Source organism: Perca fluviatilis, chromosome 8 (genome assembly GCF_010015445.1).
Source record: "Perca fluviatilis chromosome 8, GENO_Pfluv_1.0, whole genome shotgun sequence".
Classification (NCBI taxonomy): domain Eukaryota; kingdom Metazoa; phylum Chordata; class Actinopteri; order Perciformes; family Percidae; genus Perca; species Perca fluviatilis.
The window spans coordinates 4475550-4499822 of record NC_053119.1 but is presented as its reverse complement, the minus strand read 5'-3'; the positions used below and the strand labels follow the sequence as shown (position 1 = coordinate 4499822).

Sequence of the window (24273 nt, the reverse complement as noted above, 5' to 3'; positions counted from 1 at the left end):
GTCAAAAACATCACTCCTTGGCTTTATAAATAAAATTAAAAAAAAAAATACTTCAGATTGTCTGTATAGGCAACTTACTCTGAGCTCTAATGTACATACATATCTCACGAGGCATGCCGTAATTGGTAAATATATTATTCCAAAATCTAGGACAAATTCAAAACAACGTACAGTGTTGTATAGAGCTATGGTTGAATGTAACTCTCTTCCAGGTCATATTGCTAAAATTCAAAATATTCTGAGTTTTAAAAAGCAAATAAAAGGATTTTTTATGTTAACTTACATTGGTAGATAGAGTATATTGTATGTGTATGTAGAGGTATATGTGTGTGTGTGTGCATGTATATGTCCATATGTGAGTGTGTATATATGTATATTTGTATTTTATGAGAATTTGCTGTTTCGTTGTAGGATTGTTTGTTTATTCATGTTATGTGTTATGTGTGGACCCCAGGAAGAGTAGCGGATGCATTTGTTGCATCAGCTAATGGGGATCCTAATAAAATAAAATAAAAATATACCTGCAATACCCCAGGCAAAATAGTGATCCCATGACCTCTTAGGTCAGTGTAACGCTTATCGGTTCAATTTTCTAAGCACAAAAGGACATTTGGAAAAATGGGTTCCAATATCCAATTTTTCCTTGCCTTGACTAATAAAAAAAAATTGGATCTTTAACCTGTTTATCCAATTTTCTGAGAATCAGAAATTGAGAAAATTACTAAATTGCGTCTGGGCTTCAATTATTCAATACTGCCATGGTGTTCTCTCGCTTTTTCTGACATTTTTGTCACTTTTTTTTTATGCTTTTGCCGCTTTTTTCAACACTTTTTTTTTAATTTATGGTCAATAAACCTAACTTACATGACATTATACCAAATGTCTGAGTTAAATAAAAGCAGACCTTATAAATTATTTGGACTATTAGTTAAGATCAGAGGATGTCTGACTGTCAAAGTTTAGTCAGGATACGGTTTTGAAACCATTTAAAAAAAATTTAATGCTATAAAATTGAATAAGACTAAAAAAATAATCCTTATTTTTTGTTTAAATGTTGTATGGGTTCCATATAACGTACATTCGTGTTATTTTGGGGCAATTTGGTTGAAAGAAACCCATATTTCTGATATTAGAAACTTTGAAAACGGGTCAAATTTGACACAAGGGTTAACAACCAGTAATCATTATACAAAATCAAAATAATGCAATTATGTCTTCACTGAATGTCTGCTCCGTCAGGCTGCAAGACATCTGGAAACAAGGTCATATATACTTTTAGGTTAACCCTCTAAAGCAGGGGTTCTCTTTTTTCAATAATGTACCCCATTTGAATTGTGTTTTTAAGCCAAGTACCCCCTGACCAGCGATAGATTTACCAAACAACAGCCATGTAGCTGAAAAACATTTAAATGCTGATGAAAAAAGACAACAAAGACTTTGAAAAGAGAGATGGAATGCAGGACGGGAAATTGACAACTGAGTCGGTGGAAGATAGGGCCCTAAACCTTAAATGTCCCATGACATGGTGCTATTTGGATGCTTTTATATAGACCTTAGTGGTCCCCTAATACTGTATCTGAAGTCTCTTTTATATAGACCTTAGTGGTCCCCTAATACTGTATCTGAAGTCTCTTTTATATAGACCTTAGTGGTCCCCTAATACTGTATCTGAAGTCTCTTTTATATAGGCCTTAGTGGTCCCCTAATACTGTATCTGAAGTCTCTTTTATATAGACCTTAGTGGTCCCCTAATACTGTATCTGAAGTCTCTTTTATATAGGCCTTAGTGGTCCCCTAATACTGTATCTGAAGTCTCTTTTATATAGACCTTAGTGGTCCCCTAATACTGTATCTGAAGTCTCTTTTATATAGACCTTAGTGGTCCCCTAATACTGTATCTGAAGTTTCTTTACTGAAATTCAGCCTTGGTGCAGAATTACAGCCACTAGAGCCAGTCCCACAATGAGCTTTCCTTAGTATGTGCCATCTCTGTGTCTGTAGCTATTGAGGAGAAGAGAGGGGGGGGGCAAGGTGGAGGGTGGGGGTGTGGCCTTGACCAACTGCCACTTTGCTCGTTTGAAAGCCATGATGTCTCTCTCTCTCTCTCTCTCATGGGTGGCCCAAATTCTCTGGGTGGGCAAAGCAGAGAAAGGGGAGGTAACCTTGCTCCTTATGACCTCATAAGGAGAAGATTCCTGATTGGTCCATCTGAGCTTTCATTTTCTCAAAGGCAGAGCAGGATACCCAGGGCTCGGTTTACACCTATCACCATTTCTAGCCACTGGGGGACCATAGGCAGGCTGGGGGAACTCATATTAATGTTAAAAAACCTCATAAAGTGACATTTTCATGTCATGGGACCTTTAAATTCTTGTTGTCAGGGAGATTTTAGAGACACACCTTACTGTATTTGTTGCTGCTGCTGCTGCTGCCGCTCATTCTGGATTCAGACCCAGCATCTGAACACACACCGGGGACAGAGACAAAGATCAATAACTTTACCTTCGTATGTAACTGTTAAATGAAGAATTATGCACATAAAACCTCGGAAAAAAACACACAATTACAAATATAAAAACGGATGTGGCTCACCTTTTGTTTGACTGAACATGTGCCGTCGATTAAGAAGTCATCGTGTTTTTATCAATGGAGGAACAAGGCAGTAAATATCGAAATTATACAGAAAAACATCTTTAAAATAAATATATATAACGTTAGTTGAGTTTGACATCAGTCAGACAATCCGACATTAGATATAAACTAAATTGACAACAGTAATCATATTGTCTGGGATTATGAATGACATTAAAATGCAAATTATTTGGGCAAAAGTTTCTAATCAAATGCTAGAAAGTACGGAAGCCCTTTTACGCCAAAGTGAAGAAAAAAAAAAACGATAATGTAAGTTATTTTTAATGACAAACTTTCTTGAAATAATGACAATATTCTCATTTCAAACTCACAATAATCTCATACTGAGTCCAAACATGTTTAAATGATTTGAAGAAAAATGAAGAATGAATTTGTCTTCTGTTCAACGTATCGTAAAAGTAATCTGTCCTGAGATGTTTTGCAGATTTAAAACTCTGAGCAGTAAGAAGACAGAAGCTGTGAAACAGGAAGTGCTCTGCTGACACCGTGTGGTCGTAGCAGGCGACAACACTTTAACCCCCCCTATTTAAACATGTGATAAGTTATTTAAAACCTGGGCTACACAGAACCTGTGGACGCAGGTTTTTCTGCAGATCTTAAACAAAATAAAATAAAACTCCAGCAGAAAAACACAAAACGTTAAATTTTCATTCCAGATAACCGCTGAAAACTGCAATACAGTGCTGCTCATAAGTTTACATACCCATGCTAAAGTTGACTAAAGAGAAGACTAAAAAAAAATCATCTTTTGGGAATTGATCTTCATTTTTTTCAATTAAAGAAATTTTTAAAAATCAAACCTTTAAGGACACCAGTTTTCTTTGTGAATGAATAATGTATCGTAAATAAACAAATGTTCTTCCTTAAAATACAAGGGGCTTAAGTATACACACCCCTATGTTCAATTCCCATAGAGGCAGGCAGATGTTTATTTTTAAAGGCCAGTTATATCATGGATCCAGGACACTATCCATCCTGATAAATTCCCCTTGGCCTTTGGAATTAAAATACTTCCCACATTATTCCATACCTTCCCATCCACATCACATTATCCCTTCCATACCGCCCATCGACATTTACCCTTCACCATACCTACAGATTGGCATGGGGTACTTTCCATAAAATCATCTCTCAATGCAAATCAAACTGAAATAAAACCATGCCAATCTGTAGGTATGGTGAAGGGTATGTGATGATGTGGGGGTATGGTGAAGGGTATGTGATGATGGGGTATGGTGAAGGGTATGTGATGATGTGGGGTATGGTGAAGGGTATGTGGTGATGTGGGGTATGGTGAAGGGTATGTGATGATGTGGGGGTATGGGTTGAAGGGTATGTGATGATGGGGGGTATGGTGAAGGGTATGTGATGATGTGGGGTATGGTGAAGGGTATGTGATGATGTGGGGGTATGGTGAAGGGTATGTGATGATGGGGGTATGGTGAAGGGTATGTGATGATGGGGGTATGGTGAAGGGTATGTGATGATGGGGGTATGGTGAAGGGTATGTGATGATGGGGGTATGGTGAAGGGTATGTGATGATGGGGGTATGGTGAAGGGTGTGATGATGGGGGGTATGGTGAAGGGTATGGGATGATGTGGGGTATGGTGAAGGGTATGTGATGATGTGGGGTATGGTGAAGGGTATGGGATGTGTGGGTATGGTGAAGGGTATGTGATGTGGGGGTATGGTGAAGGGTATGTGATGATGGGGGTATGGTGAAGGGTATGGGATGATGTGGGGGTATGGTGAAGGGTATGTGATGATGTGGGGGTATGGTGAAGGGTATGTGATGATGGGGGGTATGGTGAAGGGTATGTGTGATGTGGGGGTATGGTGAAGGGTATGTGATGATGGGGGTATGGTGAAGGGTATGGGATGATGTGGGGGTATGGTGAAGGGTATGGGATGATGTGGGTTGGTGAAGGTATGGAGGTATGTAAGGGTATGGGATGATGTGGGGGTATGTAAGGGTATTTAAGTTATTTTCCAAAGGCCAAGGGAACTTTATCAGGATGCATAGTATCCTGGATCCATGAAATAACTGGCCTTTAAAAATAAAAATCTGCCTGCCTCTATGGGAATTTAACATAGGGGTGGACTGACTTATGCCCCCTGTATTTCAGATTCAATTTACAAAAGATGATTCTTTTAAATTCCTCTTTTTAGTCAACTTTAGCATGGGTGTATTCACTTATGAGCACCACTATAGTTGTTGTAGTTATAGTAGTTGTACTCTTTATACCTATCGATATAAGAGTTTATGTATTTATTTATAAGCAGCTATAACTCTTTCATAAGTGGAGGCGGCTGTACAAACACGAGAGACAATATAAGACAGCTGTAATAATATAAAATACTTTCACAAGAGCTGTTATAAAGCAGACAAATGCTGTAAAATTAAACAGTAAAACGTATCTGCTTACAGCTACATTATAGTGTGTTATAAGCTATGTATTAAATGTTTAAATGCTGCTTATAAATGCACAATAAGGGGACTTAAAAGTAAAATGTCGCTGAATAAAATGTATTTTCCTTTGAGTGGAAACACATGAAGTATTAAAAGTATAGCTCTTAATATTTCATGTAAAAACAAATCATTTGTAAACCAAACCCTGAGCAATGTTGATTTTCAAACAAACGGCTGAGTTTCTAATTAAAGATGGAAGTGTATTACATCACATTTATAATTTAATTGCTAATTTAAATCTAAAATAGAAAGAATTGGGTATTGTTTATATTGTCTTGACGATTATGTTGGAAACTCAGATGGATTCTGATTGGCTGTCAGTGTCCCTCTCCGCCGTGTCATGTTTTTAAACTCAGATGGACAACAATTAAAACACACTACCATCGTCATGTGATTGCCTAATTTTGTATTTTAGATATGATACAAAATGTTGTGCATCCGTTTCCGTGTGATATCGTACGAACCCGTTCATGAGAATGCGTTGAAACATGGATATTGTGTCTCGTCCCTTACTGACGTGCACAGCGCTACAAAGAGCACAACACGACTTCGTTAAAGCCAGAATAAAACAGAACTTTTAATCACATTCATAGCAATCAGGAAAAGTTTAATCTCAGGGTTTGTTTAATTTTTAAATTATTAAAGTGTCAATTTTGTCTGAAGTAAACATTTTGTCACGGCAAAATTTCGCTCACATTTAATGTCTTCTAAAGGTTGCTTTCACACCTGCCTCGTTTGGTCCCTTTAAAACGAGCCCTGGAGCGTTTGGTCGGACAACCCGTTCTCACTCCGAACTCGTAAAATACGGACGTTTGGGCAGTGGCTGTCAGCGCCAGAAACGACGCAAAAAGGGCCTTTTAGCGTGTGTGTAGAACGCACCAGGGAGAGCAGCAGCTACACAGCGCTTGAAGATGACGTAGCATTAAGAGTGACTACAGTAGCGAGTAGTAGGAAAGCCGACATTCCGCGTAGGGAGGTTGGTTGGGGAGGAGGATGGGTCAAACAACACAGGACTTTCACCCAGGAGACCGGACATCGTGTCCCGCGTGTCACATTTCCTAAACCCAACTGTCCCGTTCTTCTTTTCCTAAACCCAACCGTCCCGTTCTTCTTTACCTAAACCCAACTGTCCCGTTCTTCTTTTCCTAAACCCAACTGTCCCGTTCTTCTTTACCTAAACCCAACTGTCCCGTTCTTCTTTATCTAAACCCAACTGTCCCGTTCTTCTTTACCTAAACCCAACTGTCCCGTTCTTCTTTTCCTAAACCCAACTGTCCCGTTCTTCTTTATTCTTAAACCCAACTGTCCGTTCTTTTTTCCTAAACCCAACTGTCCCGTTTTTCTTTACCTAAACCCAACTGTCCCGTTCTTCTTTATTCCTAAACCCAACTGTCCCGTTCTTCTTTACCTAAACCCGACTGTCCTGTTCTTCTTTACCTAAACCCAACTGTCCCGTTCTTCTTTTCCTAAAACCCAACTGTCCTGTTTTTCTTTTCTCTAAACCCAACTGTCCCGTTCTTCTTTATCTAAACCCAACTGTCCCGTTCTTCTTTACCTAAACCCAACTGTCCCGTTCTTCTTTTCCTAAACCCAACTGTCCTGTTCTTCTTTACCTAAACCCAACTGTCCTGTTCTTCTTTACCTAAACCCAACTGTCCCGTTTTCTTTTCCTAAACCCAACTGTCCCGTTCTTCTTCTTACCTATAAACCCAACTGACTTCCCGTTCTTCTTTACCTAAACCCAACTGTCCCGTTCTTCTTTACCTAAGCAATACGTAACTGAACCAGCCCACCTTTAACCTAATTCTCATAGCGTAAAAGTGACGCCAATACCAACAGTGCTGACCCAGTGCGTTTGGATATGACACTAAAGGAGACTTTTAGCGTCAATAACCAAAGGCACATGACCAAGCATCCGTATTTTATGCGATGGGAGTGAGAATGTGTTTGGTCGGATAGTCCGGGTGGTTTGGGGCGGTGTGAAAGCTCATCTAAACTCTGGTGCCTATCAAAAAACCTCTGGTCCGCTTGAAAATGGGGGTTTCTGTTTGTTTCCAAGTGAACTAGAGTTCGGTTCACTTCAGGTGAGAATGCTAACCCAAATACAGGAAGTGAACCAATAACATTTACTAGCCTGCAGCTTCAACCTTGCACAAAGTTTACAGACTAATATATGATTTAAGAGGCGACAACTTTTAGATCCGTAAGCTGTTCTGAGACCACATCGCAGGTCATCTGTGTGACATCATCAGTCTGTGTGACATCATCATCTCTTCTTCGCTCGCTGTCTGTCAGCCTTCTTCTAAAATATTAGAAACACTAAAGCAGAACCAGGAAACCGTTATAAATGTGGTGTTGCTCCATTATTTCTGAAAGCAGGAGTGTCGGCAAGGTTCACATATTCTGTCCAATAAACAAGTGGCGGTCTCGATCATGTGACCTGTGTTCACAGCGTTTGTTCACAAAGTGCAGTGTGAACGCAAACCCAACCAAATGAAAAATGTAGCAGTGTTACAACTTTACCCCCCGAATCGCACCGAGTCCACTGACCTCCAGGTGTGAAAGCGACCTAAGTCTCTGAACGTAAAAAAAAAAAAAAAGAAAAAACTGGCTTTAATTCTGTTTCAGGGCCAATTTTATTTTAAGTTGACCAAAGCAAACACAGGAGAACAAGCTAAATGACGATCTCATGGACGTTGAGACCATTCAAATTTGATCAAGGTGTGTCATGAGCTCCGTCTGCAGCGTTGTGCGTCACTGAGTGAAAGACAGAACACTTTACGACGAGCAGAAGTAGGAAAAGTTTTCTACAAAAACACTACGAAGCAGAAAGTTGTCAAAAGTGAACTTCAGCACAGAAGGAAACAGAGAGTCACCTTACACAATAAAAGTCTGAGGCTACATTTTTTACATCGCTACGTTTTGGTTTAAAAAACGAATATCTTCTGCTACGTTTACACCTCTCATTCCCCATGCTCTGGCGTTTCCACCTCTCATTCCCCCTGCTCTGGCGTTTCCACCTCTCATTCCATTACATGTCATTTAGCTGACGCTTTTATCCAAAGCGACTTACAAGTGCTATATATCAGAGGTTGCACTGGAGCAACTAGGGCTTAAGTGTCTTGCTCAGGGGACACATTGGTTGATGTATCGCAGTGAGAATCGAACCCGGATCTCTCACGCCCAAGGCATGGGTCATATCCACTGCGCCATCATCACCCACCCCATTCCCCCTGCTCTGGTGTTTCCAAGCCCCTAAACCGGAGACATTTGGAAACACTTCTGACCCGTTCTGGTTGGTAATCTGCAGGGTTGTGTTGCAGTCTCAACGGCCGCAAACAGAGACTTTTGGCCACACCGACACTGACGCCTACGTTTCTCCTCCTGATTGGGTCTTATCGGTCACAACGTTTTGTTCTCTGAGACTAAAGTTACTAACGATACCACGGCAACTACCAGCAGGGAGCGGAGTCTCCACGCTGCCTCCTGTTTATGTCCAGTATACCAGAATGTTGATGAGATATTTTGGTTTGGGCGTGTTAGTTTGAACAGAGATTAGTTCTTCTAGTGGAGCTAAAAACACTTGTGTGCACGGATATAACTTTTGGCTCAAAACTCCGCTTAAAAAACCAAAACATAGCGATGTAAACGTAGCCTGATATTCGAGAGCGAACTGTGTAATTTAAAAGCCATTTCTCCTCTAAAACGCTCGCTTTACAAAAGTACAATCACACAGCGAAGCTGAAAGTTGCAGATTTAATGAAACAAAAGTTATTTCAGTTCAATTCAAAAATTAACATAAAAAGTGCCAGCCAAAGAGCAACTACAGGAGCGGAGGTCAAGTCTTTAGGTTGTCTCGAACATCTTCTTCCTGTCGGCTTTGTCCTCGACGTTCTTACGCCAGTCGCCAGCATCTACCGTCTGCAGGGTGAACAGATTCAACACAGTGATGCCGCTCTCGTGTCCAAACATCAACTTAAGAAGTCTCGTATAAAGAACTTCAACGCAATACTTGAGTAAAAGTACAAGTATCTGACGAAAAAAAATTACTTTGGTAGAAGTTAAAGTCACCTTTTAGGATATAACTTGAGTAAAATATTCAGGGTTTCCACACATTCTTAAACATCTAATTCAAAGACATTAAAGATAGAAAAGTTTGCTTGTTCTTCTTTAGTTGTGGCCTATGGTTTTGGCACTTGGCAACAAACTGGCGTTACGTCACCAACTGGAATGGACCGTGTAACCTGCAATCTAGTAGCAACGATTCGCCAAACCTGCTTTAACGGGCTGGTTACATTGCACGCCTAACGTATGCGGAGCGGACGTTCCAAAACTACGCTTCCACTATAATCTATGAAACTGGCGACACCGGGCAGTGAGCAGCACATAGTGTCGTGGAAGGTTTTTATCTGTCATACTGATGTGTGGTTTTTCTTTCATATATTATCCATTGCTGTATGGTTTTTATATTTTCATGACTTTATATGTATTTATTTTTATACTATACGATGTTTCCTATCTGATATTATAATATATCAGTTATAGGGCTCCATTATAAGTGCTCTAATATCTTAAAAGGCAATCCTAGCTTCTTCTGCCTCCGTAGCACTGAGGCTACTCTCTCGTGCTGCTCAGCACTAAGCAGTACCTGGCAGAGGGCCAACTTCAATAGCTTGAGGCAGTCTTTTCTGAAACGGTGCAGACTCAGCGGTAAAAGGAGCAGAATCAGCAAGACCAGAATTACTGAGTCGACAAGGAGTACAGTCCCTCCCTCTGCATGGTCACCCTAAACTCTGTGAAATCCTTTGTCTCTGACACACTTTCTCAGATTGCCTTGTCATTCTGTTGAATCCTCTACTTGCAAGAAGAATAAAGAAAATAACTTAAGATAACTCCAGTGTGTCAGACAAATTTCCAGTTTTATCACCGAACACCAAAGAGATTTTCCGCAACAGTAGTGGTGCTTATGCTCCGCAAGCATAAAAATAGGACAGTCTTCTATTCATTTTTTTTACTTGAGATATTCGCGGCACTTTTACAAAAAAAATGGATCATAAAGTGTCTATATTTCTTTTAAATTAAACAACCGATATACAGGAAATGACTTAATGACTGTGAATGAACGTATTGGCTTGGTTTGGTTTGGTTTTGATAGTTTCTGTTTTTATTTCCCCTTTCCCTCCCCTGCGTCCTCTGATAACAGCTGCCAGTAGATTGACGTTTCACAGCGCTGTCCCAGCTCCAAAAAACTGAAGAAACGACAACAATCCCAAAGCAAAAGCTCTCCGTCTCGCCTGTGACTCACACAATCCTACGCCGTGTGTGGCGCTGCAGGTGTAGCCGGTTAAAAGATATATTCCGCGGCACATACGCTCCGCTAACTGTCCGCATACGTTACGCATTCAATGTAGCCAATGAAATTTCTTCTGCTTTTATTTTGTAGTAACGAGTAACGAAGATGCTTAGGGGAAATGTAGTGGAGTAGAAAAAAAGTAAAAGTTTCCAGTAATGTACAGATACATGAAAATTCCACTGAAGTAGAAAAAGACGCTGGCGTTAATATATTGAGTTAATTTATATAATGTGCAATGCGAGTCAATTATTTCAATATTTTATTTACTCTAGTTTTACATTCTCTGATCATGTTCTTAGTATAATGTGTGTGTTTTTATGTTTGCAGCATTTTTAATTTCGTTGTATGTACTTCAGGGTTTCCCCCAGAAAAGTTGTTTAGCCCGGTGGCAAGTGTCTTTTTTTCAACGAGGGTCAATCCCAGACTGACGAGATGTTGACATGTCATAGTAGGAAAAGCACAGGTGTATTCAAAACCATTACTGATGGCTGCATTCCACTTAGGAGAGGCCCTGGTATTAAACCATTACTGATGGCTGCATTCCACTTAGGAGAGGTCCTGGTATTAAACCATTACTGATGGCTGCATTCCACTTAGGAGAGACCCTGGTATTAAACCATTACTGATGGCTGAATTCCACTTAGGAGAGGCCCTGGTATTAAACCATTACTGATGGCTGAATTCCACTTAGGAGAGGCCCTGGTATTAAACCATTACTGATGGCTGCATTCCACTTAGGAGAGACCCTGGTATTAAACCATTACTGATGGCTGAATTCCACTTAGGAGAGACCCTGGTATTAAACCATTACTGATGGCTGCATTCCACTTAGGAGAGGCCCTGGTATTAAACCATTACTGATGGCTGAATTCCACTTAGGAGAGGCCCCGGTATTAAACCATTACTGATGGCGGCATTCCACTTAAGAGAGACCCTGGTATTAAACCATTACTGATGATGGCTGCATTCCACTTAGGAGAGGCCCCTGGTATTAAACCATTACTGATGGCTGAATTCCACTTAGGAGAGGCCCTGGTATTAAACCATTACTGATGGCTGCATTCCACTTAGGAGAGGCCCTGGTATTAAACCATTAATGATGGCTGCATTCCACTTAGAGAGGTCCTGGTATTAAACCATTACTGATGGCTGCATTCCACTTAGGGAGAGCCCTGGTATTAAACCATTACTGATGGCTGAATTCCACTTAGGAGAGGCCCTGGTATTAAACCATTACTGATGGCTGCATTCCACTTAGGAGAGACCCTGGTATTAAACCATTAATGATGGCTGCATTCCACTTAGGAGAGGTCCTGGTATTAAACCATTACTGATGGCTGCATTCCACTTAGGAGAGGCCCTGGTATTAAACCATTACTGATGGCTGAATTCCACTTAGGAGAGGCCCTGGTATTAAACCATTACTGATGGCTGCATTCCACTTAGGAGAGGCCCTGGTATTAAACCATTAATGATGGCTGCATTCCACTTAGGAGAGGCCCTGGTATTAAACCATTACTGATGGCTGAATTCCACTTAGGAGAGGCCCTGGTATTAAACCATTACTGATGGCTGCATTCCACTTAGGAGAGGTCCTGGTATTAAACCATTAATGATGGCTGCATTCCACTTAGGAGAGGTCCTGGTATTAAACCATTACTGATGGCTGCATTCCACTTAGGAGAGACCCTGGTATTAAACCATTAATGATGGCTGCATTCCACTTAGGAGAGGTCCTGGTATTAAACCATTACTGATGGCTGCATTCCACTTAGGAGAGGTCCTGGTATTAAACCATTAATGATGGCTCCATTCCACTTAGGAGAGACCCTGGTATTAAACCATTACTGATGGCTCCATTCCACTTAGGAGAGGTCCTGGTATTGTGCATGCTGACTCACTGAAAAATAACTTACTGGGACACTTGATGGAATTGAACCATCGTTAAGGTTATCAATTTCAGCTGTGCTTTTCCTATTATGACAAGTCAAAATGTCTGCAGTGAAAAAGGTCCATGTAGTTTCGTGATAACAGAATCATGGACGGAATCGCGAAATTGAGAATTTAAAAAAGCTCTAAGGCAGATTCCATAGGGCCCTACATTAAGTCAGTGCTAAAAGCTAACTGGAGATTTGAAAATTTGATTACGTCTAAGTTTCCAACCGAGCTGCCCCTCTGTAGGCTAACTGTAGTTTAAAAAACGTCTTAAAAATAGATTAAAATAATTCACAGTGGATTGCAAGCCACTGGGGGAAACCCTTCTATACTTAACAATGACAATAAAGTCAAATCTGATTTAAAGTCAAGACGTAGGTAAGCGTGCCTCACCTCCTCTTTGACCTCCTTCTTGACCTGCTTCAGGTTGGCCCTGAGGTCCATGTTGACCGTGTGTTTGGAGCCCAGCAGAGCCTTCAGCATGGCGTCGGCCGACAGACGCACTCTCTTCAGGGCAGGTTTCTTCACTCCGGCCAGATCCACCACTTTGATCTTCAGGTCTTGGATCTAAGAGGATAAGTTGCTATGTTAACCCTCTGATGTCTAAGGGCATGTAGATATCTTCTTGACTTGTCCTTTTAAGGGTATTTGCATACAAAAACAAAAAAGTAAAAAAAAACCTGGGTGATGCACTTAGGCTACGTTCAGACTGCAGGCAAAAGTGGCCCAAATCCGATTTTTTGGGGGTCAAGTGACCAGGTCAGGCTTCTTCAGAAGTAGTGTGAACACTCAAATCTAGCCCAGATCTGATTTTTTCAAATCAGATTCAGGCCACTTCCACATGTGGTCCTGAATCCGACCCAGATCAGATTTTTTTCAATCCGGCCGCAGTGTCAACAACCGAGGCGGATTTGAAGCGACTTTTACCTCAATAACCCTCGCTTCGCCCTCTCTCCCCGCGGGGAGGGCCGTGGCCGCCTGCTCCCGGTGCAGCTGTCAACCTGGGCGGACTGTCCTCCGTGTGCCCCAACCGCGTCGCCAGGGCGGGGATCGGCTCACATAAACAGGCGATGACGGCAACCCACCCGACCCGTCTTGAAACACGGACAAAGGAGTTTAACGCGCTCGCGAGTCAGAGGGTCGCCCCGTGGCGCAATGAAAGTGAGGGACGGCGCGCACCGGCTGATGTGGGATCCCGGTCCCTCGGGGTCGGGCGCACCACCGGCCCGTCTCGCCCGCACTGTCGGGGAGGTGGAGTGTGAGCGCGTGCGAGGGCGAAGCCGGAGGAAACTCTAGTAGAGGCCCGTAGCGGTCCTGACGTGCAAATCGGTCATCCGGTCACTCAGACCTCTGGAGTGAATTTGCAGCCATAACTCCGCAAAAGGCCAAAATAGCCAATTTGTCTCTTTCTCTTCATTCTTCTCCTCCTCAGCACCTGCTGTTAATGCTATGGCTGCCATTACACAATCGTTTTGAAATAAAAGCGTAAATGCTGACTTCCGTCATAACCTCCCTAACTTTAGTGCAACAGCGTGCTGCGTCTGATGTCATTGTTAGTGTTCTTTTGCGCATGCGGGTCATTTCAAAACCGCAAACAGTTCACACTGAAATCTGATATAGGCCACATTTTAAAAGGTAACGTGAACAGCCACATAAAAAAATCGGATCTGATCAAAAAATCAGAATTAGACATTAAGACTTGCGGTGTGAACGTAGCCTTAGAAAAGAAAAGCCACGCAGACAGGGTTCCAACCCGGTACCTTCTTGCCACAGTGCTAACCATTGGGCCACCGTGCTGCGTTTGTTCGCCATAGTGACACTCACGTGTAGATTAAAGCTCAAACAGCAGGAAGACGCGTACCTCTTTATCAGCTTTGCCCACTTTGGACTCCAGGTCGTACCTCTCTTCATCCACTTTGTCGAGGAGGGCGTGCAGCTTCTTGCAGGCTTCCTAAAGACACGAACAGACAGGATGCTTACTCACTGACTGTTTGGACACACTTTCCCCATATGAAATCTACTTCAAAGTAGTTTATTTATGTTCTTTTTCCGTACTGACCCGATTTTCAAGCTGGATAGTAAAAGAAAGTTCTCTGGCATTCATTTTTGTTCATGTTTTACAAAGAGTTTAACCGTACAACAAAGATAGAAATCACATCACATCTATGCAGGGATAGTAGTAAACATTAGCCTAGAAATCTAGACGCACCCTAGTGGCAGCAAATGTAATTTGCAGCCAGGGGGCGTCTAGGGACTCTCTGTTGGCTTGCGAGCTGGAAAAACCAAACACTGGTCAGGCCAATCACATCGTGTATAGAGCCGGTGGGCGGGGCTTATGGCTGCAGCTGCTGGGAACAGCGGCCTTCTGGAAGACTTGGAGTTCAGATTTTCTTTGTGAAAAGAACAAAGAACGGCGCTGAAATCTGTGATGGCTTGGGTCGGCTGGCTGTGAGTTTTCTGTTTTGTTTACTATTCTCTGGTTTGTTTCTCGGTTGGTTTTCTCTCCCCCTGTGTTTTCCTGTTTGCCTGCCCCTCTCTCTCTCTCTGTGCCTACTCTGCTCTCCCCCTCCCACTGCTGCTGCCAGCTGATTGAGCGCACCTGGTTACCATCCCATCATCATCACCGTCTCCCACCGCGCACACCTGCCTCTCATCTACAATCAAGACCAGTATTTCCACCCCGGCTCAACAGACCATCTCAGCTTGATCGTTGCTCCAGTCACCCAGAGCCGGCCCGACCCATAAGCGAACTAAGCGTCTGCTTAGGGCCCCGTGGCTACCAGAGGGGCCCCCAAGAGCGCTTGAAATGTCCCACAATAGAGCTCATAACAGAGCCGGTCTATTTAAATATAGTGTTGCTGCTAATAGGTCTCACATTAAGCCTGGTTCAGATGGCAGGATAATTAGGCCGATTTTAGCCCCGATTCACCCCTCCCGACAATCTTAAGGATGCTCCGATTATCGTAAAAATAATCTGATCAGATATTCCTGCCATGTGTGGTGTGTTAAGACTCCTCTCGTCTGATCGGAAGGATGTCGGGACCGCTCCGATCTCAAATCGGGGATATCCAACATGTTGTATTTATTTGGCCCGATTTCTCCTCGTGTGTGGTGTCCCCCCCCCCGGGGACAAACGAGCACGCAGCCTGTGGACTGTGGCATACAATAAAGTCGATGGGCATAACTACATCCACAACTGCAGTCCACCAGAGTACATGGAAACGAATATATGAACGTGTATTAATCTTTGTAATACCTAACGACAAAAACAAATCGCCTCCATATCATGATGTAGCTATCGAGTATAGTCCATGCTTGCGTTGTCTTCTTTGACCATCGCCTTTTCTTTTGATAACGTTTCTTTTCGGTTAAAAACACACTACAAACTATCGCCACTGCATCCTCTTCGTCCGCAATGATTGTTTACTCTGAAGTCACGTTTGATCTCGAGGGATTTTGCGAGATTTCCCGTCTGACCTGGGAATGCTCGGGAGTCAAATCGGTTCGTGTGTGATGTGTTGATTTTGCCGTGTGCTGCGCACCGCACACTGACGACCAAAACTGTTAGACCCGTGATTTTTTTATCACCGTGTGTGGGGTCTCTCAGGATTGGAAAATCGGCCGACAATTTTAAAATCGTCCCGTGTGAACCAGGCTTTAGTCTTTTAAATGTGTATTTGTACATTATGAGTGCTTAAACTAATATTTAAAATACACAAGTTGGTTAAGTGCCAAGTGCAGTGGCAACATGTTACAATGTGGAGAGACCCAACCCCCAAACCAAATCCTGCTAAGGGGCCCCCAAAAGTCCAGGGCCGGGCCTGCAGTCACCCTGATGAAACTCAAAGCTAACACATTCTTTCTGAAGCCCATGTGATTTTCTTATCTGCTGCCTAAACGCTCACTCACCCTCTGTGTCTCCTTCCTCAGTTAACATCTCCATCTCCGACTAATTGTCTCCAGTCAGCTGGCTTCACCTCACGGACCTCCTCCCCCGGCACCCTGCTCCAGCCTCTCCTCACCTCCTCTGGTCTCCAGCCCCAGTGCCTCTCCCGCGGCTCCCCTGAGTATATCCACCCTCCAGTTTCTCTACCCTTCCCCTCAGCTGCTTCCCCCATTCCTGGCGTCTGCCTCCCCACTCCCCCTTTTCCCCAAATCATTGATAAACCCTTTATGTTGTGAGCTCTGCCTTTGAGTCTGTTCTGTTCCCCCACGTAACAGAAATCATTCTTAAATAAAGGAAGATGTGTTTGGAGTTTTGCCGACCGGATACGGCAAAAGTTGAATCTGTCAACCAGCGTTGCTCTGATTGGTTGTAGCGCTATCCTATTGCACGCAGAGGGAATTTGAAAGACAACCGTTTATCCCGCCCCTCGGATTGAGCTCTGACCAATGGGGAGTTCCCAGACCCAACATCTTGATGTGCGTCTGGCTTGTCAGGCTAGTAGTATAAAGCTGTACATAACAAAATATATGGTGCCTGGGTAGCTCACCGGGTAGAGCGCGCGCCCACATTTAGTGGTTTACTCCTCGACCCAGCAGGCCCCGGTTCAACTCCGGCCTGCGGCCCTTTGCTGCATGTCATTCCCCCTCTCTCTCTTTCTCGCTCTCCCCCCCTTCATGTCTTCAGCTGTCCAATAAAAATAAAGGCCTAAAATGCTAAACATAATCCTAAAAAAAGGACCTATTCGTGTGCAGACTACTCGTTTTCATATTCGGTAGCCTAGGATACACACACAGGTTGGTAGTAAGATATAAGTATAAGTTTTATTGGCAGCTGCCACATATGGCGGAGAGTATTGTGCTACTTATACCCTTAAGAACTGAGTATTGTGCTTATTAAGTGATATTGTGAAGAGCTGCTGCGTGCCACTGGTCCATGACTTTGCATATGTATTGTACTGCATCCGTAATATTTGTGTCCCTGTACCATTTTCTTCATGTGGACATAAATAAATGGTTAAAATGTGTTTGTATGTATGTATGTATGTATGTATGTATGCGTGTATGTGTGTATGTGTGTGTACGTATGTGTGTACGTATGTATGTATGTATGTATATATGTATGTATGTGTGTGTATGTATGTATGTATGTATGTATGTGTGTGTGTATGTATGCGTGTATTTGTGTATGTGTGTGTACGTATGTGTGTATGTTTTTATGTATATATGTATGTATGTGTGTGTGTGTATGTGTGTGTACGTATGTGTGTATGTATGTATGTATATATGTACAGTGCCTTGCGAAAGTATTCGGCCCCCTTGAACGTTTCAACCTTTTGCCACATTTCAGGCCTCAAACATAAAGATATAAAACTGTAATTTTTTGTGAAGAATCAACAACAAGTTGGGTCCCAATTATGAAGTGGAACGAAATTCATTGGCTATTTCAAACTTTTTACAAAATAAAAACTGAAAAAGTGGAGTGCAAAATTATTCAGCCCCTTTACTTTCAGTGCAGCAAACTCTCTCCAGAAGTTCAGTGAGGATCTCTGAATGATCCAATGTTGACCTAAATGACTAATGATGATAAATAGAATCCAGCTGTGTGTAATCAAGTCTCCGGTATAAATGCACCTGCTCTGTGATAGTCTCAGAGGTCCGTGTAAAAGCGCAGAGAGCATCATGAAGAACAAGGAACACACCAGGCAGGCCGAGATAACTGTTGTGGAGAAGTTTAAAGCCGGATTTGAATACAAAAAGATTTCCCAAGTTTTAAACATCCCAAGGAGCACTGTGCAAGCGATAATATTGAAATGGAAGGAGTGTCAGACCACTACAAATCTACGAACCACGGCCATCCCTCTAAACTTTCAGCTCATACAAGGAGAAGACTGATCAGAGATGCAGCCAAGAGGCCCATGATCACTCTGGATGAACTGCAGAGATCTACAGCTGAGGTGGGAGACTCTGTCCATAGGACAACAATCAGTTGTATACTGCACAAATCTGGCCTTTATGGAAGAGTGGCAAGAAGAAAGCCATTTCTTAAAGATATCCATTAAAAGTGCGTTTAAAGTTTGCCAAAAGCCACCTGGGAGACACACCAAACATGTGGAAGAAGGTGCTGTGGTCAGATGAAACCAAAATCGAACTTTTGGCAACAAGCAAAAATGCTAAAACGTTGTTTGGCGCAAAAGCAACACAGCTCATCACCCTGAACACACCATCCCCACTGTCAAACATGGTGGTGGCAGCATCATGGTTTGGGCCTGCTTTTCTTCAGCAGGGACAGGGAAGATGGTTAAAATTGATGGGAAGATGGATGGAGCCAAATACAGGACCATTCTGGAAGAAAACCTGATGGAGTCTGCAAAAGACCTGAGACTGGGATGGAGATTTGCTTCCAACAAGACAATGATCCAAAACATAAAGCAAAATCTACAATGGAATGGTTCACAAATAAACATATCCAGGTGTTAGAATGGCCAAGTCAAAGTCCGGACCTGAATCCAATCGAGAATCTGTGGAAAGAACTGAAAACTGCTGTTCACAAACGCGCTCCATCCAACCTCACTGAGCTCGAGCTGTTTTGCAAGGAGGAATGGGCAAAAATGTCAGTCTCTCGATGTGCAAAACTGATAGAGAGACATACCCCAAACGCCTTACAGCTGTTATCGCAGCAAAAGGTGGCGCTACAAAGTATTAACTTAAGGGGGCTGAATAATTTTGCACGCCCAATATTTCAGTTTTTTATTTGTTTAAAAGGTTGAAATATCAAAGAAATTTCGTTCCACTTCATGATTGTGTCCCACTTGTTGTTGATTCTTCACAAAAAATTACAGTTTTATTTCTTTATGTTTGAGGCCTGAAATGTGGCAAAAGGTCAAAAAGTTCAAGGGGGCCGAATACTTTCGCAAGGCACTGTATGTATGTGTGTGTGTATGTGTGTACGTATGTATGTATGTATGTATATATGTATGTATGTATGTATGTATGTATGTATGTATGTATGTGTGTGTATGTATGTATGTATGTATGTATGTGTGTGTGTATGTATGCGTGTATTTGTGTATGTGTGTGTACGTATGTGTGTATGTTTTTATGTATATATGTATGTATGTGTGTGTGTATGTGTGTGTACGTATGTGTGTATGTATGTATGTATATATGTATGTATGTGTGTGTGTTATGTGTACGTATGTGTGTATGTATGTGTGTATGTATATATGTATGTATGTATGTGTGTGTGTATGTATGTGTGTATGTGTGTATGTATATATGTATGTGTGTGTGTATGTGTGTACGTATGTGTGTATGTATGTGTGTATGTATATATGTATGTATGTGTGTGTGTATGTATGTGTGTATGTATGTATGTATGTATGTATGTATGTATGTGTGTGTGTATGTATGCGTGTATGTGTGTATGTGTGTATGTATATATGTATGTGTGTGTGTATGTATATGTGTATGTATGTGTTATTTGTTTCTGTATTTATTGTATTTTAGAGATTCAAGCACATACAGTAAGTTTAAAACGCTCATTGTCTCTCACCATGAGTGCGGCCTGGTCTCCGCTCATGGACGGGGTGGGACAGTTCTCGGACATGTAGGCCGCCTTGGCCGCGACCAGGTCCTTCTTCTCCTGCTCCAGCCAGCCTGCACCGATCGACAGGATCAGACTCTGCAGGAAACATCCAGAAATCAAGAGTAAACAGAATAAAAAAATAAATAAAAAACACCTTTCATTAAATGGTTTCATTCAGTTTTTCTTCAGGTTTCAGGTCATCTGGAGGATGTTTTCTCTCCGTGTGAACACGGTCATGATTTCTGCACAAAATGTTCATTTGCTTCACTAGCCACTATGCTCGAGCCAGAGCTGTTCGGACCAATCAAATTGGTGATGATGGACAAATGCGATAAGATCTGTTTGCTGTATTGTCGAGTTCTAATCCTAAACGGAGAACTTCGTATATCTATTCACCTTTACTATTGCTCTCAAAAATGATGATTGTGTTAATAAGTACTCCGTGTATCCTTAAATTCGCAAAGATCGTTTACACTCATCATCTTCTACTTCTTCCAGCGTGCGTGCAGTTGAGTTCTGTTGACAACTATGCGTCGCTCCACATACGTCACATACTCTGTTGCTCTGATTGGTTGTAGGTCGATCTGTTGCTCTGATTGGTTGTAGGTCTATCTGTTGCTCGGATAGGTTGTACATCTATCTTTTGCTTTGATTGGTTGTAGGTCTATCCGTTGCTCTGATTGGTTGCAGGTCTATCCGTTGCTCTGATTGGTTGTAGGTCTATCTGTTGCTCTGGTTGGTTGTAGGTCTATCCGTTGCTCTGATTGGTTGTAGGTCTGTCTGTTGCTCTGATTGTTTGTAGGTCTAGCTATTGCTTTGATTGGTTGTAGGTCTATCCGTTGCTCTGATTGGTTGTAGGTCTAGCTATTGCTTTGATTGGTTGTAGGTCTAGCTATTGCTTTGATTGGTTGTAGGTCTATCTGTTGCTCTGATTGGTTGTAGGTCTATCCAATTGAGTGCAGAGGCATTTTCTTTCCTGGTTCGGTTGAAACACGCCCCATAATCACAGCCCAACGGAGCAGCATCAGACTCCTATTCTGACTAGAATCTGAGTAGGACCACATCAGGTTATAGATTAATGCTAATTTCACCAAAAACTGTACAGGTTCAAGGATTGATGTAACGTAATAATAATAATAATATGGCAGCAATAACCCGAGTGGAAACCAGGGAAACAACATTAATTTGCCCCGTAGGCCAAACATTAGAAAATGGCTCCCTCTAGTGGAGAATTGTCAAAACTACAATTTTGGAGCTATGGCTGTAGATTAAAACCCTGATATAATAGAATATTTAAATGTGTCCTCAAGGGTCTGGGTGTCTGTATTTTGGTTACACAGTTTATTATAGGAGCTGAGGTCCACACACTTCCACAAAAAAAGGGAAAAGTATGCCATATGCATTAACACAGCCAAAAATAACTGAAACATTGAAAAGCCCAAAATGTCCCTAGTGATGCAAAATATATCTTACATAAGAGATACATGTTATAGCTGTGAAGTTCGAGAACAGCCTAAACAACGGCATAGTAAAGGTTTTGCTCCAACAGGGCTGTAGCCAGCCTAGTGGAAAGAACAAGCAGTTTTTCCTTCATTTTTTACTTAATTATGAGGTTCAAATACTTCATTTTGGAGACTTTGTATGCACTAATCTGTGCTGGATTAGCTTGTCTGCCGGTATCTTAACGAGCAATATTTTTGCTAGTAGTCCTTACCTAGGTACTGTCAGGGCACGCCCTCATACTCTGCTTCTGACTGGCTAGTAGTCCTTACCTAGGTACTGTCAGGGCACGCCCTCATACTCTGCTTCTGACTGGCTAGTAGTCCTTACCTAGGTACTGTCAGGGCACGCCCTCATACTCTGCTTCTGACTGGCTAGTAGTCCTTACCTAGGTACTGTCAGGGCACGCCCTCATACTCTGCTTCTGACTGGCTAGTAGTCCTTACCTAGGTACTGAGCATGTTCAACTCCCAACAAAGATGGAACAGAAGTGAGATGTCTTACTCTGCAGCTAAAACAGAGAGCTCAACACACAGGGTGAAAAGAGGAGCTGCAGCAATGTGCAGTACAACAAAAATATGGTGTTTTTTGAAAATTAAACCATGTAAACCTATTCTGATATAACCTCTAAATACAATTATGAACCTGAAGATTAGCACAATATGAGCACTTTAAATGTTAACAAACTTTGCATTACTCATAATGAGCACACCTGCCAGCGCTCCTGTTTTTCCCGTGTTTCTCCCGTTTTTTAGCCCTATCTCCCGGTTTGTTATTTCTCCCGGAAACTCCCGTAATTTGCAGCATGTCCCAAACTCCTTTATCAATAATCAGACCAATATGTTTGTCTAATGTTGACCAGTTGCCAGATCTTGTATAAAATGCATCCTATTCACACAATCCACCATTTACAATGTTCAACCCGTTTGTCGCCTCAACCTGGCAACCTATAACCCTCAACCTGGCAACCTGTAACCCTCAACCTGGCAACCTGTAACCCTCAACCTGGCAACCTATAACCCTCAACCTGGCAACCTGTAACCCTCAACCTGGCAACCTGTAACCCTCAACCTGGCAACCTGGCAACCTGTAACCCTCAACCTGGCAACCTGTAACCCTCAACCTGGCAACCTATAACCCTCAACCTGGCAACCTGTAACCCTCAACCTGGCAACCTATAACCCTCAACCTGGCAACCTGTAACCCTCAACCTGGCAACCTGTAACCCTCAACCTGGCAACCTGTAACCCTCAACCTGGCAACCTATAACCCTCAACCTGGCAACCTGTAACCCTCAACCTGGCAACCTGTAACCCTCAACCTGGCAACCTGTAACCCTCAACCTGGCAACCTGTAACCCTCAACCTGGCAACCTGTAACCCTCAACCTGGCAACCTGTAACCCTCAACCTGGCAACCTGTAACCCTCAACCTGGCAACCTGTAACCCTCAACCTGGCAACCTGTAACTCTCAACCTGGCAACCTGGCAACCTGTAACCCTCAACCTGGCAACCTGTAACCCTCAACCTGGCAACCTGTAACTCTCAACCTGGCAACCTACAACCCTCAACCTGGCAACCTAAAACCGTCAACCTGACAACCTAAAACCGTCAACCTGGCAACCTGTAACCCTCAACCTGGCAACCTATAACCCTCAACCTGGCAACCTATAACCCTCAACCTGGCAACCTGTAACCCTCAACCTGGCAACCTATAACCCTCAACCTGGCAACCTAAAACCCTCAACCTGGCAACCTAAAACCCTCAACCTGGCAACCTAAAACCGTCAACCTGACAACCTGTAACCCTCAACCTGGCAACCCAGTTGCGCAATTCATCTCTGCGCAAGCTTTGCGGAAAATTCTTAGTCGGACCCGAAAGCGAGCCATTAAAAACGACAGGCGAAGGCGATGTTCTCGCAAAGAAATCGAAATATTGCTGTACATTTCAACATGTTGGGCTTAACAATATACATGGATCTTACCCTAGTCATAACAACCTCCACGCTTTCTGTAAGGTGTGTTGCATCGATTTTAATGTAGCGCACGGCGCAGAAAATGACGTCACCCAGCACATTAAAACACAGCGGCACCATCGCGCAGAAAAGATACTTCAGATACAGTATTAGGGGACCACTAAGGCCTATATAAAAGATACTTCAGATACAGTATTAGGGGACCACTAAGGCCTATATAAAAGAGACTTCAGATACAGTATTAGGGACCACTAAGGTCTATATAAAAGAGACTTCAGATACAGTATTAGGGGACCACTAAGGCCTATATAAAAGAGACTTCAGATACAGTATTAGGGGACCACTAAGGTCTATATAAAAGAGACTTCAGATACAGTATTAGGGGACCACTAAGGCCTATATAAAAGAGACTTCAGATACAGTATTAGGGACCACTAAGGTCTATATAAAAGAGACTTCAGATACAGTATTAGGGGCCCATCTTATAAAAGAGACTTCTACAGTATAGGGCCACTACCTTGAGACTTCAGATACAGTATTAGGGGACCACTAAGGTCTATATAAAAGAGACTTCAGATACAGTATTAGGGGACCACTAAGGTCTATATAAAAGAGACTTCAGATACAGTATTAGGGGACCACTAAGGTCTATATAAAAGAGACTTCAGATACAATATTAGGGGACCACTAAGGTCTATATAAAAGAGACTTCAGATACAGTATTAGGGGACCACTAAGGTCCATATAAAAGACACTTCAGATACAGTATTAGGGGACCACTAAGGTCTATATAAAAGAGACTTCAGATACAGTATTAGGGGACCACTAAGGTCTACATAAAAGCATCCAAAGAGC

At 42.5% G+C, this 24273-nt stretch overlaps 1 protein-coding gene across 1 annotated transcript in view; it reads right to left on the bottom strand.

Moving 5' to 3' along the window:
* Window positions 1–8866: 8866 nt before the first annotated feature.
* Window positions 8867–24273, bottom strand: part of LOC120564263 (troponin I, fast skeletal muscle-like) — a 22082-nt gene continuing 6675 nt past the window's right edge. The window contains exons 4-7 of the mRNA XM_039809123.1: window positions 19911–20039; window positions 14274–14363; window positions 12806–12979; window positions 8867–9045 (exon numbers count right to left, since the gene is read on the bottom strand). Coding sequence (XP_039665057.1) covers window positions 8971–9045; window positions 12806–12979; window positions 14274–14363; window positions 19911–20039 — 468 coding nt within the window. The 3' untranslated portion in view covers window positions 8867–8970. The remainder of the gene's footprint in view (window positions 9046–12805; window positions 12980–14273; window positions 14364–19910; window positions 20040–24273) is intronic.